We start from the raw sequence: 15,700 nt of genomic DNA, 5'->3' as shown, positions 1-15,700 counted from the left end.
CAGAATAGGAAACAAACAAAATAAATAAAAGTTCTGTGGACAAAAATAAGAAAGATAACATAAAGTGAAGGGGATTAAATTTTAAATAGGTTTAATTACCTCGATGAGAAGGAATTATTTTCTGCAGTGTGTAGGCAACTTTGTAAAGGAATACAAAGAAAATGGGGAGCTGGAGAAAAAGGTGGAGCCAAAATGTTTGTGGTTTTTCATTTGCTTTAAGATAGGAGAACTAACAATGCATGGTATCATAAATGATTCAACAAGCCTCGCTGAATAAGTATTAAGAGACACAATACACATGGTATGATGAAGGTAAGTGATATATCTGTAGAAGCTCTCTCCTGTATACTATTATACTTTAAATTTCTCAAAGAAACACCAAGTTATCAGCTGAGAAAAAGATAAGAGAGGGAGTGATGGAAGTTTTAGGAGAATGAAAGTATGAAACAGTCATCTAAGAGAACTGCAAATACAAAAGAACTAGGGACATGCAGTATGATTATCCAGAAAGCATTAAGGGCTAACTCTTATTTACCCTATAGTAACGCTTATAATAAAACTCTTAAGTTTAAAAACCTATTAATTTGTAAAATAAAACACTATTATTACTTACTATCATTTATGTGAATAAGATCTTTTCCACCACTTTTTAGTTAAACTTGTACCTACTAACTTCAAAAAGACCAACCAGAGTTCAATTATGCAAGTATTATCCTTTGGATCCTAGTATATGAATGTATAGAATTTGTATTTTCTTTTTACTCCCTCAACTAACCATAAACATGTATAAACCCAAATATACATACATATCTCCTAAAACCTACCGTGACAATTCATATGCCTACAACTAATTTAAATGATAAAAAGTAACAGTCAAGAGTAATCACTAATTGACATATAAGACAGAGTTCACAAAACACAATAAATTCTAAAAACATGGGAGGGAAAACTGGAAGTAGGAGGCCAATAATGCAATGCACTAGAACAAAGAGATTGATATTAACTTGGTAACTTACTGCAGATCGATCCAGGAAGAACTGATGAAACTCAAGGAAGACACGACGAGTCTCCTTGGAATTAGTCTGTTTGTAAAGGTCTGAATAGAGATAACAAAGCTGTAGTAAAGGAGAAAATGAAAAAGATAAAGTGAGAAATTTTAAAAATGTAATCTGCTAGATTCTCATAGAGTATGAATGTTTGGAATAGATAAGTCACCATAAACAATCTAGTTACTACCATATAATCAAGTGTTTTAAAACATAACATTTTAAGTATCTTTCATGTCTACCCTTATATATTTAGAAAACTGAAAGATGCATGTCCAGTTATCTTGCATAAGTGAAAAGTTTTATGGTTTATGAACCAATGTAAGAACTCTGAATTGACTAAGTTGTAAAATATATTATATTACCAATGTTGCAGGGTCAAACTGTGAAACTACATGGTGTAAAAAAACAGCCAAGTGAGCGGGGCGAGATTTTAGTAATTCAATGCTCTGGAAACAGCTGCACTGCCCATTGATCTAGGGGAAAAAAAAAAGTATACATCAATAACTCCAACACAAATGCTCAACTAAAGATAACTATCAAAATTTTACTTTGACCTACCCTAAAAAATTCAAGATTTAAAACATTTCACTAGAATGTATTAGCAACACAGGCTATAGAATCTCTTCCTCCGAAATGACTAAACTCTTGGAAATAGGCTGGATGACCATCTTGGGAGAGTACAAGTTCAGAAGATGATTATCAAGGAGTCGAGATAACTACAAACTGGTACGCAAAAAAACTGCCTAACAATACTTCTAATAATGTAATGAAAGGCTTTTGCCTAATAATGAAATACCTGTTTTCCTTTTCTTTTGGGCTAATTATAGAAACTGTGGTGGAAAATGAAATTGTATGATTTTAAGTAAGACAGCCTGGGATATTTCCTAACTATGTTGAAAACAGAAAAACAGTAATAGTAAAAATAGCAGTAAGTAGAATCACAATTTTCATGTAATTTTTCACTTTTAAGTAAAGTGAGAAACTAAAGTTGCTCTAAACAAACAATACCAATTTATACCATCTCTTTCAGAAAATACAAGAGGTAAGAACACTGCTTAATTAATTCAAAAAGGCCAGCACTACCCAACTATCAAAACCAAACCAAAAAATTACCAAAAAAGAAAAAAAAATTACACACCAATATCCCCCATAAACACAGACACAAAAGTCCTCAGCAAAATAACAGCAAATTGAATACAGCCATAAGTAAAAAGAAAAATACATTATGATCTATTACACTATATCCCTAGAATATAAGGCTGACTCAGCATGCTAATATCAATGCATGTAATTTACCATATTAGGAGACTATTATAATCATCTCACTCATTCAATAAAATTCAGTATTCATTCATGATAAAAACTCAGAAAACTAGGAATAGAAGGAAAGTTCTTTAACCTGTAATAAAAAGTATCTACAAAAAACCTACAGCTAACTTTATTACACTTTACGATGAAAGACTAATCTTTCCTCATAAGATTAGCAATAAACCAAAGATGTTCTACCTCACCACTCCAATTCAGCCTTGTACTGGAAGTCCTAATCAGTGCAATATATGAAAGATAAACAGACCAGAAACAAAAACCACTGTCTCTAAATATACATAACATTGTTGTCTACACGAAAATCCCAGAAAGTTTTTTAAAAAGCTCCTAGAAGTACCAAATGTAAGAATCAAGCCAATAATATTCCTATATACTATAAATAAACAATTGGAATTTGAAATAAAATAAAAAATACCTTTATAATAACACCTCCCTCTCCCCAAATGAAGTACTTAGGTATAATTAATGACTTCTTACAAGTTTTAAAAGCAAAGTCATTTCTATTGTTTAAAGCCAAAATATGCAATTAACCCATGCAACTAACCAATTAATTTTAGTTCTAAAGTTTAGCTTTGAATCCTTAATACTTTAATGTCAATCTCTTGAAAGTGTTCATTTTTACAACAATCAAAAATCTCAGAAAACTAATGAGTTTTTAGAAAAAATATCACCACCTGTTCATGTTCAGTACCAAAATCATCATCCTCTGCTCCAATAATATGAGGTGTTATATGGGTTGAGGGACTTCCGACGAGTAATTGAGTATCCTGGTAATATTCAGAAAAAAGAAACAGAAAAATTATCTAGTCATTATATTCAGAGACAGGATAAAGCCAAACCATCAATATGGTTCACTAAATAGATGGGATTTCTTCTTACTTATTTTCTTTATGTACTTTATTTTCAAAGAAGTACTTCTCAAATTTCAAGGCCATGAACCACTGTAGCAAGAAAAACTACAAGGGTACTTGATCTTTTCTTGTGGGGAAAATAATATTTCCCCTGGAAATAATAAACATTCTTTGCTCACTACGCCCTTGGTTATCTGATTATCACACTCTCTGTATATTTCACTGATTGTATCATACAAATCTAAACGTTACAGAAAAAAATTAGCTTATTTTAAAGAGTGAATGAACAAACAGGACAAAGGAAAAATGAGAATAGAAATGCTAAGACAAAGTCAGTAGAGGTTAATACAAAGATTTCTATTATTGGCACATACTGAAAGCTGTCACTAAACTCTACTTTTCATTCTTTTACATATGTGCATAATGCAGGGTTTTTCAACCCTGGCACTGTTGATATTTTGGGCCAGATAATTTGTTGTGGGAGCTGTGCTGTACACTGTACAATATTTAGCAGCATCTTTGCCCTCTACCTACTAAACGCCAGTTAATAGCCTCCCAATCATGACAATCAAACACGTTTCCAAACATTGTGAAATGTCCCCAGGGACAGAAATCACTCCTGGTTGAAAATCACTGGCACAATGCAGAATAAAATTTAAAATAATCACATAAAAAACTGCTATAAAAACAAAGATGACAAAAGTAAATTACAAATCTCATTCCATGCAACAGATCATCCCATTTATCAACTCACAAAGTAAAATTAGCATGAAAAAGGCACTGTAGAGGCATTAATGTATAATGTAGAAAATATGGGATGTTTGAAGATCACAAATATTAAAATTGAAAACCACAGAGCATTACGATAAAAAAAATTTTGGAAGAAATAGAAAAGAATGAGTTTGTCTTAAATCTGGCAGCAACTGAACATGCAAGATCTATCTGTAGCTGAGCAAAGAGAGTGAGTCTATAATCATTTGGGAGTCATGCAAACTAGCTACAGCTGAAACTATGAAATGGATCCAACAAATTATTAATTAACTAAATGACATGTAACTGTTGTTTCTCCTCTTTAAGTGTTATCCCAACACTATGTATTTGCATCTCCTAAACTTAATTTGGCTTTTTTTACTACTTTTTTTTCCAGAAACATATATTTTTGTTTTTTATTTATTTTTATTGTATTTTTTGCCATTACTGTTTATCCCCCTTATATCCTTTTTCACCTTTACTCTGCCCCTACAATCTCCACACTGTTGTCAGTGTCCGTGAGTTCTTTTTCAGTTTTGCTCAATCCCACTACTCCCCAACTCCCACCCTGGAGCTGTCATCCTGCTCCCTATCTATTAGTCTGTCTCTTTTGCTTGTTAGTTCCATTTGTTCATTAGATTCCACATATGAGTGAAATCATATGGTATTCCTCTTTCTCTGACTGGCTTGTTTCACTGAGCATAATGTTCTCCAGATCCATCCCTGCTATTGCAAAGAGTGAAATTTTATTCTTCTTTACAGCCGGGTAGCATTCCATTGTGAAAAAGACTACTTGTTTTTAAACCACAAGGTTTTAATAATTTGAGAAAAAAATCAGGTGAAATAATACCAAGGTGTATACAACAGTAGTAGTTAGACAATTTTGATTTTATAGTTCATTTTGTTTCTCTAATTTTTCAATATGTTGCTAATAATCAATGCATCATAGTATGACATTAAGCTTTTTACTATAAAAGTTTATACAACTGTAATTAAAAAATAAAATCAAAATGCTAAAAGTATATTTCCATTTCTAGGTATACACCCAAAAGAACTGAAGGAACTTGAACAGATATTTGTACAGCCATGTTCATAGTAGTATTATTCACCACCACCAAAAGACAGAAACAACCCAAGTGTTCACTGACAAATAAATGGATAACAAAATGTGGTGTATACATACAATGGATTATTATTCAGCCTTAAAAAGGAAGAAAATTCTGACACATGCTACAACATGAACGAACCTTGAATAACATTATACTAAGTGAAAAAGGCAGGTCAACAAAAGGACAATTATTGTATGATTCAACTTATACGAGGTTTCTAGGGTAGCCAAATTTATAGAAACAGAAAGTAGAATGGTGGTTGCCAGATGCTCCAGGGAAAGGATAATCTGGAGTTAGTGTTTAATGGATACCAAGTCTTAGTTGTGGGAAGATGAAAAAGTTTTAGAGATGAATGCTATGATGGCTGCACAACATGAATGTAACTTAATGTCAATGAACTGTATACTTAAAAAATAATTAAATGGTAAATTTTATGTTATGTATATTTTATTACAACAAAAAAAATTAAACCACCTGATAACACTATGGAGTAGCTCTCCATTTACCAAAAAGTTTATTAAGTTCCTTGAAAGTTTAAGCTTGCTCTAAAAAAAAAAAAGAATATACAATAGGAGATATGTTTGTCACTTTAAGTATAAGGAAAACACTATTACTTTATAGATTTCATACTCACAGTGTCCTGGATTACTTCCTTTTTCTCTGGGTTTTCCTCTAGATAAATCTTCTCTTTCAGGCCACTCTTAGGACTCTAATGGAAAAAAAAAAAAAAGATACTCAGTTCATTTCAACTGGCTCACCAGAAAAAAAATGTGTGTGGAAAAATAATCTTCTGAATTTCATATATGTACTTAAGACTACTAAATATCTTTCATACAATACCTGGCTCTGCTTCTTTCTTGACTTTGGCTAATCACTTATTCTCTCAGCTTTTGTATTGATTAAAACAAAACAGAACCGATAGAGCAATTTTACTACAACTCCAGGCCTGAGGGAATACTTCTATCAAATAACTGTAACTAGATTACATATCTCAAACTCACTATGTCAAAATCAATCTCTATCTTTAACCATCTCCTTTAATTTCCTGTCCCGAATTATTCTTTTTATCCAAGTTAAAAGCATTTAGGACTATTTATATGAATGAAATTAAGCTTCTATCTATTTTGCTGTTTCCACCTCATACAAAACTGATGTAGGGATTTTTATAAAATTTATATGGTTATATTTGCAATGACCTAATATAAAATATAAACTATTTGATATGCAGAACTTCAATTCTGGGGGATGAGATAATATCCTAAAGCAATAGGAGTCATTCTTCAGAGCAGCTGAAAATGAGGCACATGAGATTTTTGTATGAATGCCTACAGGAAAGATACACACTATCTATACATATACCAATATACCATAGGATAGAGAAAACAGTAAAGCTACTGAAGCTACTGGTGAGTCATGTCAAAAGAATAGAGAAGACAGTTTGAGGAGACTCTACTGGCCAAAAAAGGAGCAATTTAAGTATCAAAAAGAATAATGATTGCAATGGACTGAAACACAGTAAACAAATATGTTAAAATCTATGAATTCAAAATATTATACACATGTGGGAGTGTCCATGCACATCCCTACATTGGTAGCCTTTGGAGTTTGTTAGGGTACCAACACTTCCGGAAACAGGTACATAAAATAATTAAGCATTTATCCCACATGCCCTGTATAAGCTATATTTTATGCCAATCTAAAAACTATTGTAATATGGAAAAATTATTCTTTACACAATAATTCTGTCTAATATATACAGAAGTGACAAAACTATAATATGATAATTTTGAAACAACTAATTAAATTATGGATACAGGCATTTTGACCATCAATGGTTGGTAAAAACATGGGATGAAAACTTAATAGAGAACTATAATGAAAGAATCATGCCGACATCATCTGAACACCTTAAACAAACTTAAAGTTTCTCTTTCTCCTTCCCTCTCTCTTTCACACACACACATCCCTAGATATTCAGCACCTGATGTGATGTAATAGGATGTACACAGTAGCACCCATGAATTGTTCTTAACAAACAATTCTCAAACCTTAATCTGATCAAGACTCGATCTCACTATCAATTTTCAGAAAACATACATGGAGGAACATGTTAAATAACACCATGAAAATATAGTTACTGGACATAAGATCCAGTTTCTTTAAGAAAATATGGCAATGGGAAAAAAAGTGAACTATTACAAATTCAGTGAACTTTATTAAATCCTAATTCAAATAAACCAACTGCAAAAAGATCTTTATAAGACAATTAGGGTAATCAAACTGTGCCTTAAGAAAATATTAATTCTTAAGATCTGATAATGGTAATATGGCTAAATTTTTAAGTCTTTTCTCTTATAGATGTGTATTAATGAAATAATGTCTTGGATTTTACTTTAAAATAATCCAGTATTTATAGAGTGAAGAATGGGGGTTATAGACAAGTTTGAGCACCTGTTGATGATTGCTGAGGCTGGGCAGGAAGATTCATGCTAGTCTCTACTTTTCAAAGTAGCTTCTCAGCTTCTCTTTTGAGAACTGGGTATGTGGGTATTCTTTAAAATCATGTTTGAGGTGAACAAAAGCAGGGAATTTTACGATGTATATGATAATAGCACAAACACCACAAGGAGATAGATTATTTTATAAAGTGAGCAGAAAATGGAAAAAGAAAATTAAAAGCATTGATTTAAAAGATAAAAACACTGATTGGTTCCTACGATCTTAATACAGTTCAACTGAAATAAGCATGGCAACCCATTAGCTAAAGCTAATCTTAGCACATCTTAGCTTCAAACAGACATGTGTAGAAATTAAGTTAGTTTGTTACGTTTTCAGTAAATATCCTAGTCTACACTATATCAATTCTTGCCTGGATTTCTACAATATCTATTTACGTATTTGGTCTCAGTTTCCTGGTTTATAAAATGGCGATATTGCTTCTTGAAGATTATTATGAGAGCTAAAAAAAAGTATCTGTAAAGTATTAGATACAACTGCTGACGAAAAGGCAGATATTCAATAAATGGTAACTTTATTAGCCATTCAACACACATTTAAGTTCCTATTAAGCCAAGTAGTCTTCTTTTCTTACAGATCTCCAATTCCTTACTCCACTTCATTTTCCATACCGACGTGTTTCTGACATGTTATACCTCTCTTTTGACTACAAGACAAAACCCAAACTCCTTAATCATTCATTTTGCTGTCCGTTCAAATACATAATAAACACCAATCACATGTCAAACAGTCTGAATTCATTGGAATGTCTGCTTCCACACTTGCCAATGACTATTTTATAAAGTTATATATCAAAGCCATGGATTTTATAGTAACATTCCTTTAAATATAAGATAAAATTCAAATTTTTCTTTCCTATCATTTGTTCTAAATTTGTATAATCTGCCAGGCTTTGGAAACATAAAAGAAAGAACCCCTGGTAAAAGTAAAAGTAGAACCCCTGTGCTCTAAGAAATTTTCTATCTAATGATAGAATCAAGCCATGAAAACAGAGAGGAAAAGTAGCACTAAAATAAAAAGGAGAATATCAGAAGGATTCCCAAAGGCAATACTGCTAGAAAAAGTTGAAGCCCTGGACTCAAGACTGTTTCTAAAATAAACTATAGCTATTTCCTCGATAACTCTGATATACCAGTAAAACTTTTCTGCTTTTCCAAAATGTTATGCATTTTCATACAAAAGTGCTTTTGTTTATATTTAGTGTACTGGTACTTTGCAGCTGAAGTAGAGGCAGATCACTTAATACCAGAGTAAGTTCGGCTAGTTAGTTAACTCCACTTGGCCTCAGTGTTTTCTTCTCTAAAGTTATGATAAGTGATAAAAACAGCACTACATCACATGGCTGTTTTGATAATTAACTAAGATGAGGAATGTCAAACACTTATAGCATATGGTATTTATGCCCAATAAATGTTAGCTATCAAACTTTTTTCTTGAGTCATAATTTTTTCATCAAAACCTTTAGCCTATCCAATTATTACAATTAGCCTATCCAATTATTACAATCCTAATACCATCTTTCAAAAATAAATAAGTAAAACCTTGTATTTTCTCTTGATGAGGAAGTGAGTCTTTGGGCCTAAGTCTCAAAAGGTGGCTACAATGATGGCTTAAACCAGCAGCTTCTCTCTCTCTCTCTCCCCGCCCCCCCCCCCCCAACCACAATCTTCAGGAAGAAATTTTACATTGCTACTCAGCATATGTGGGTGTATCTCTGTGTATGTGTGTATACATACATTCACATGTACGGGGGGAGGACCTAAAAAAACCTAGAACTTATTTATAAAAAATTGTGTATCTATTCTTACATAGTTAAACTTCAGTCACCTTCAAAGTACTCTCCATTTAATAAAATACACCTACTGAAGCATTTTTCCCACTGCTCAAAGAAGTTTTCGATTATGATGCATTTTAGTGCTCCTGCCATTTTTTGTTTCACCTCTTCTAACATCAGCAAACTGTTTCCTCTGAAGTACTTTTTTCACCCTGGGAAACAAAAAAGTCACTCATGGCGAGATGGGGTGAATAGGGAGGGTAGGGCATGGGGGTCATGCTGTTTTTGGTCAAAAACTGCTGAACGGGGTTAGGAAGATGGCAGTGAGGTAGGTGGGAGCTGAACCCATTTGGCTCATGCACCCAACTGGGACACCTAGTCGATCTTCTGAGGAACTGAGTCCCAGTTGATAGGAAGTTTGGAAGCCAAAGGTTGCAGAGGACACTTAAAAAGGGATGGTAAGAAGATTTATAGGCAGACAGGGAAGGTCTCCAGGCCTTGCCCCAGAGACCTCAGCTGCCACAGGAGCACTGGAGGAGAGGTGAGTCAGTGATCGCAACTTAGTGACTCCCTCCCCTCCCACAGCTGGGGAGATACAGACCAGAGCCAGGAGGAACAGGATGCTTAAAGTCATTGGTGGAATAAAGAGGCAGCAAGAGACACACAGTCATCAGCATAAACCCACTGGGGCGGTGGTCACCGGCTAGGACAGTACCAGATAAATTGGGGAGCTAGGTGACAACTGGAGCTGGGAGAAGAGATGGGCCATGACTGGCTGTGGCAAAGACAGATTCTGGACTGGTCAGAGAGTTGGTCTGCGTGGAAAGCCAGGCACTTGTTAAGAATGGCAGGCTGTACCCCCAAGGGGTCTTCTCTAAAACGAGGTTCTCAGCCACTGTGCAAGGAACTCGGGGGCACACAAACTAGCTCGCAAAGGGTACTCGCAGGCACAGCAGCCAGGACAGCAAAGAAAGAGGAGTGGGAACACGATTTGCTCCCAGGCAGGGTGCCTCGTGGACTGATCAAAGGGAAGGAGCTGGGGCTCCGAGAGGCAGCATTGCCCAAAAAGACTCCTTTCACTAGGGGAATTGAGCTGCCCTGAAGGGACTTTGTGCACACCCAGAGCACCCAGCCAAACAAAAGGGGGGGGGGGCCGCTATTTGCTCCCACTCAGTACACCTCACCGACTGATCAAAGGGTTGCAAAACCAGATGGATTATTGGTGCTGGCCTGGCTCATAGGCGCAGAGTGGACTGTGCGGGCAGCACAGCGCTCTGAGGGCGTGGGCTGGAATGTGGAAACCTGTGATTACTGTAGCCCAGACTGGGCACCATTCTCCTAGAACCACAGGAAAGGAAAAAAAATGAGCCAGTCACACTTTGTCTGCCTGTAGGATCCTGGAAGACCAGCAAAACCCGATTGACAGGTTTAAAGTCAGTAGGAGGTTTCCCCACCCCCACCCCAAGAGTAAGACAATTACACCTGGAGCTGTGAGAAAATGAGACATAATCCAGAAAGAAGTCAGAAGGCGAACACCAACAGCTGAGACAAATTTCACTTTGCTATTCTTCAGAACATGCATTTTTGAAAAAAAAAAAAAAACTCTTCTTTCCATTAGGTTTTTATTGTTTTGTTTGTTTGATTTCACTGTTTAACATTTCTCTATTCTCCCTTTCATACTGCATTTTAATTTTTCTTCTTTCACTTCACTTGTATTCCAATAACACACTACTCCTAGTCTTTTACTTTTCACTCATTTCATTCAGATTATATACTTATCATACTATTGTTATTCCAAATCCCACACAGCACCCTTCCCTGGTATTAATCCATTCTGCCATCTTCCGGAGCCTTATTACTGTTGTGGTAACTTTATTTCCTCACACACTATGCCAAGTTTCTATCCCTTACTCAATATCTCCACCATTTAACCTCACATAGGCGCTCTGCTTTCTAAAGTCAGCTCATATTCTTTTTCCCTTCTAAAAAAGCCTTCTCTCTTTTTCACCTTTTATGAAAAGTGGCTAATTGGGTGAAATATCACCGTTGTTGCTGTACTTTTCCAAAGGATCTCCTTTGTTCACTACTTGTTAGTACTTTGAATACTATAGAATAGTCTCCCACTGTCTTAACTCCATTTTGCCTTTGCACTGCCCCTGATTAGTTGAGTAAGGGATTTTTATCTCATTGTGTCCTTTCTCCTTTTTCCCTCTTTCTTCTTTTTTTCCCCCCTCTCTTTTTTCCTCCCTCTCTCAATCTGGGCTTTACTCCTTACTCTTATTAATTTGCTTCCCCCATACTCTTAAAATCATTTTTCTTTACTGCTGACACCTCGTATTCACTTTTCGCTTTTCTACAATATTCTTATTCCTGTTCCACCTTCATAAAATGTCATTCAACTATTGTTGCTATCGGTCCTGCTATGGCTTTTCTGCATTTTTGCTCCCGTTGGTCTAATACCTATTCAATTTTACTTCAAACCTTATAGTATACACTTCCCCCTTCTTATCCTGCTGTTCCCATAGCCCTTTCATGTTACACTTGTACTGTAAATTTTGCTCTCTCCCTTTCTTTGCCTCAGTTCTATCCCAACACTTATCACTTTCCCTCCCTCTTACCACAAAACAACATTTTCCCCCTTCTACACATCTCATATTCCCTTTGTCATATCGTATTATATCTGCAATCTCTATTGACATTTATTAATCTTAGATATATGGCAGTTTAGACTGCTGATGTAGTTAGCAGGGTTCATTTTGCTGTTATAGGTTTGGTTTTCTGGTAATACTGCTTTGTGAACAAACACCTGTACAACAGCATACAAGACAAGCTGAGAGTTGTGAATACCAGTAAACCCACTAGGGGGGAGAACTCACCAACAAAGGAGTCATCAAAAAGCAAAGCCAAAGTACAATAAGAGAGGCCACACAAATGGAAGAAAGGACAACCCTAGAGCATCCAGAGAAGGAAATCAAAGAGACTGCATGACTGAGTCCCACAGGACGCATACCACAGAAGTCCACCCCACGAAGACAGCTGGCAAAGCAGAGCACCTTGAAATGCAGAAGCAAACAATAAGAGTCACCTAAAATGAGGAGACAAAGAAAGAAACCACAATAGAAAGGAATGGAATAATCCCCAATAAAAGAGCTAAGTGAAATAGACGCGAGCAAACTATCAGATATAGAATTCAAACGAATGGTTTTATTAGGATGCTCAAGGAACTCACAGAAAACTACAAGGAACTGAGTGGGAACTACAAGAGTATGCAAAAGGAAATAGAAGCTATAAATAAGAACCAGGAAAAAATGAAGAATACATTACCTAAATAAAAGAAAAAAAACTACAAAGAATTACAAGCAGGATAGAAGGTGAGGACCAAATTAGTGAGCGAGAAGACAAGGCGGCACCACCAGAAAGATACTGAAATGGCCAGCTGGACCCCTTGGGATGAGCAGGGTCTAAATCAAAAGCAGGGATCTCCACCCTAGAGCACCAGAGCACAAAAAGTACACAGACAAGAGCCAGCTGCAAAAGTGGCAGGGTTGTTCTCTGCCCCAGACAGGCTGCGGGAGACACAGCCATTTAAAGGGCCAACGCATAAATTTTTATTTCAGCCACTACCCTGGCCTGTGGCAAAGGCTGAGGCCGAATGGGCTAGAGATGCCTGAGGACAGACTGGAAAAGGAGGCTTTGGAGAGAGAACTGAAAGAGCAGCTGGCGGGATCCTGGTGCTGACTCATTCCCCATATGGCAGCAGCCATCTTGCTCAGGCAGACTATGCCCCCGAGCAGCAGCAGCATGAGAGAATACAATAGCCCCACCTACAGGAGGGACTCGGCCGTGGCCCAGTAGTGCTAAAGCCTGACGACTGGGTACAGAGTGGCAGCCACAGATAGCAGATCCCTGGCTAAAGCGGGTGCAGAGTGGGGTAGGGACATTTTGAGGAGAGACTGGAGATGGAGGCATTGGGGTGAGAAATGAGAGAGTAGACAATAGGATTGTGATGCTGACTCCTCTCCCATACGGCAGCAGCCACCTGGCTCAGGCACACGACTCCCCTAAACAGCAACAGTGTGGGAGGACCCAATAACCCTGCACCCAGGAGGGACTGAGCCCCTCCCTGTGGTGTTGAAGCCAGCCTGCTGAGTATAGAGTGTTTAGATTAACAGCTGAAGGAGACAGCCACAGACAGTAGATTCCTGGAAGTCTTGAAAGACTGCCTTGGGTCACATAGGGTCAACATCTGACATCATCAGAGGCAGATCCAGAAAAAACAGAGGTCTCCTACCACAGAAATTCACACCACAAAATCAGGAAATCAAGACAGATCAACTTAAGAGCAGAAGCAAAAGAGAAGAGTCTCACAAATAATGGGAAGACAAAGAAACACCCCCCAATAGTAGGGAAAAGAGGAATCCCCAGAAAGAGAACTAAATAAAATACAGGTAAGTAAACTATCAGATACTGAGTTCCAAACAACGGTTTTAAGGTAGCTCGATGAGCTCAGAGAGAATTACAAAAAACTATAGAGAAACTACAAGGAACTTAGAGCAAACTACATCAGCATGAAAAAGGACATAGAAACTATCAATAAGAGACAAGAGGAAATGAACACAATTTCGGAATCGAAGAAGACAGTATAAGGAATCCAAAGCAGGTTAACTGACCAGAGGAATGAATCAGCAAGCTGGAGAATGATGTAGAAAAAAAGCTTACAGAAAGAGCAAGGAAATGAAAAACAGTAAAAAAGATTGAAGAGGCTTGTAGGGAAATGAAGGACAACGTGAAACGTAATAATATCCGTATAATAGGGATACCAGAAGGAGAAGAGGAGCAAGGGATAGAGAACCTGTTTGAAAAAGTAATCATGGAAAACTTCCCTAATTGGAGGAGAGAAAACAGTCTCACAGGTCCAGGAAGCACAGAGGGTCCAATTCAAGAGGAACCCAAAAAGGCCCATTCAAAGACACATCATAATTGAAATGGCAAATATCAAAGACAGAGAATCGTAAAGGCAGCAAGGGAGAGAGAGGTAGTAAACAGAAGGAATCCCTGGTAGGCCTAGCAGTTGACTTCTCAACAGAAACACTACAAGCCAGAAGGGAATGGCAAGAAATATTCCAAGTCATGAAAAGCAAAGGCCTCAATTAAAATGGAAGGTGAAATGAGGAGTTTCCCAGACAAAAGAATGCTAAAAGAAAACACCTCCGATAAACCAGCACTGCAAAATATGCTAAAGGGACTGCTTTAAGAAAATGAAGAAAAAGTATATGAATACCCAGTTCCTTTCACAGTAACCAATACTTGATACTAACAATACTTTTTAATATGGATTAATCTTATTGTAACAATGATGTATTATTTTAGTTATTCCTTTATTATTTGTTGAAACTAAACCTGTTTTTGTATATTTCTTGCCTATTTCTATTATTTTTAAAAAGCTTTATATGACTGTTTGGTATTCTTCATCCATTTTTTGATTAGATGTTTGTAGAATTTTTTCCCCTAAAATAAAACAAAAAATAAAACAAGCCATTAACCCTTTTTTAGATGTGTGGCAAATACTTTCCTATTCTATTACTTGTCCTTTAACTTTTCTTATATATATTACTGTACAGTCTTAAATGTTTAATATAGTCATATTGTCAATATTTTACTTCATAGCTTCTGCGTTTGAATATTTTACTTCAGGGTAAGAAAAATATTAGTCTGCATTTTCTCCTAAAACTCCTTAGATTCTACGTATTGATTTTTAGTTCACCTGAATATTTCTTGTATAATGTGTGAAATAGGGCTCTATATTTCTTTTATTTCAAGTAATAGTGGTCCATGCACCTTATTTGTAGAATAAGCCTTATTTTACCCATTGATTTGAAATATCTACTTAATCATATATTAACCTGAAACCTAACCTGCCACCCACGCATGTGCCCTGACTGGGAATCCATCCACCGACTCTTTGGATCACAGCACTCAATATACTAAGCCACAACAGCTGGGGTTATAGGGTTTCCTGTGTACACTATCACAACATCTGCAAATACTGACAGCTTTACTTCTTCCTTTCCAATTTGGACGCATTTATTTCTTTTTCTATCTGATCACTGTGGCTAGGACTTTCAATACTATGTTAAATAGAAGTGGTGAAAGCAGACACCCTTATCTTGTTCTGATGTTACTGGGAAAGCTTTTAGTTTTGGCCCTTTGAATATGATGTTGACTGTAGGTTTCTTGTATATGGCCTTTATTATGGTGAGGTATGCTCCCTCTACTACTACTTTGCTGAGTGTTTGTATCATAAATGGGTGCTGTACCTTATCA

General features: G+C 36.3%; 1 protein-coding gene across 4 annotated transcripts in view; it reads right to left on the bottom strand.

Annotated features, from left to right (window-relative positions):
• ARHGEF12 (Rho guanine nucleotide exchange factor 12) overlaps window positions 1-15,700 on the bottom strand; it is a 201,083-nt gene that overhangs the window by 86,819 nt on the left and 98,564 nt on the right. For all 4 annotated transcript variants that reach the window (XM_054592457.1, XM_054592459.1, XM_054592458.1 and 1 more), the window contains 4 exons: window positions 5,720-5,794; window positions 3,050-3,142; window positions 1,412-1,522; window positions 1,017-1,115 (listed from right to left, as the gene is read on the bottom strand). In XM_054592457.1, the coding sequence (XP_054448432.1) occupies window positions 1,017-1,115; window positions 1,412-1,522; window positions 3,050-3,142; window positions 5,720-5,794 (378 nt within the window). The remainder of the gene's footprint in view (window positions 1-1,016; window positions 1,116-1,411; window positions 1,523-3,049; window positions 3,143-5,719; window positions 5,795-15,700) is intronic.

Source organism: Pteronotus mesoamericanus, unplaced genomic scaffold (genome assembly GCF_021234165.1).
Source record: "Pteronotus mesoamericanus isolate MK-2021 breed Mesoamerican mustached bat unplaced genomic scaffold, CSHL_Meso_final scaffold_36, whole genome shotgun sequence".
In the NCBI taxonomy this organism is placed as follows: domain Eukaryota; kingdom Metazoa; phylum Chordata; class Mammalia; order Chiroptera; family Mormoopidae; genus Pteronotus; species Pteronotus mesoamericanus.
This window is presented reverse-complemented; position numbering and strand designations above follow the sequence as displayed.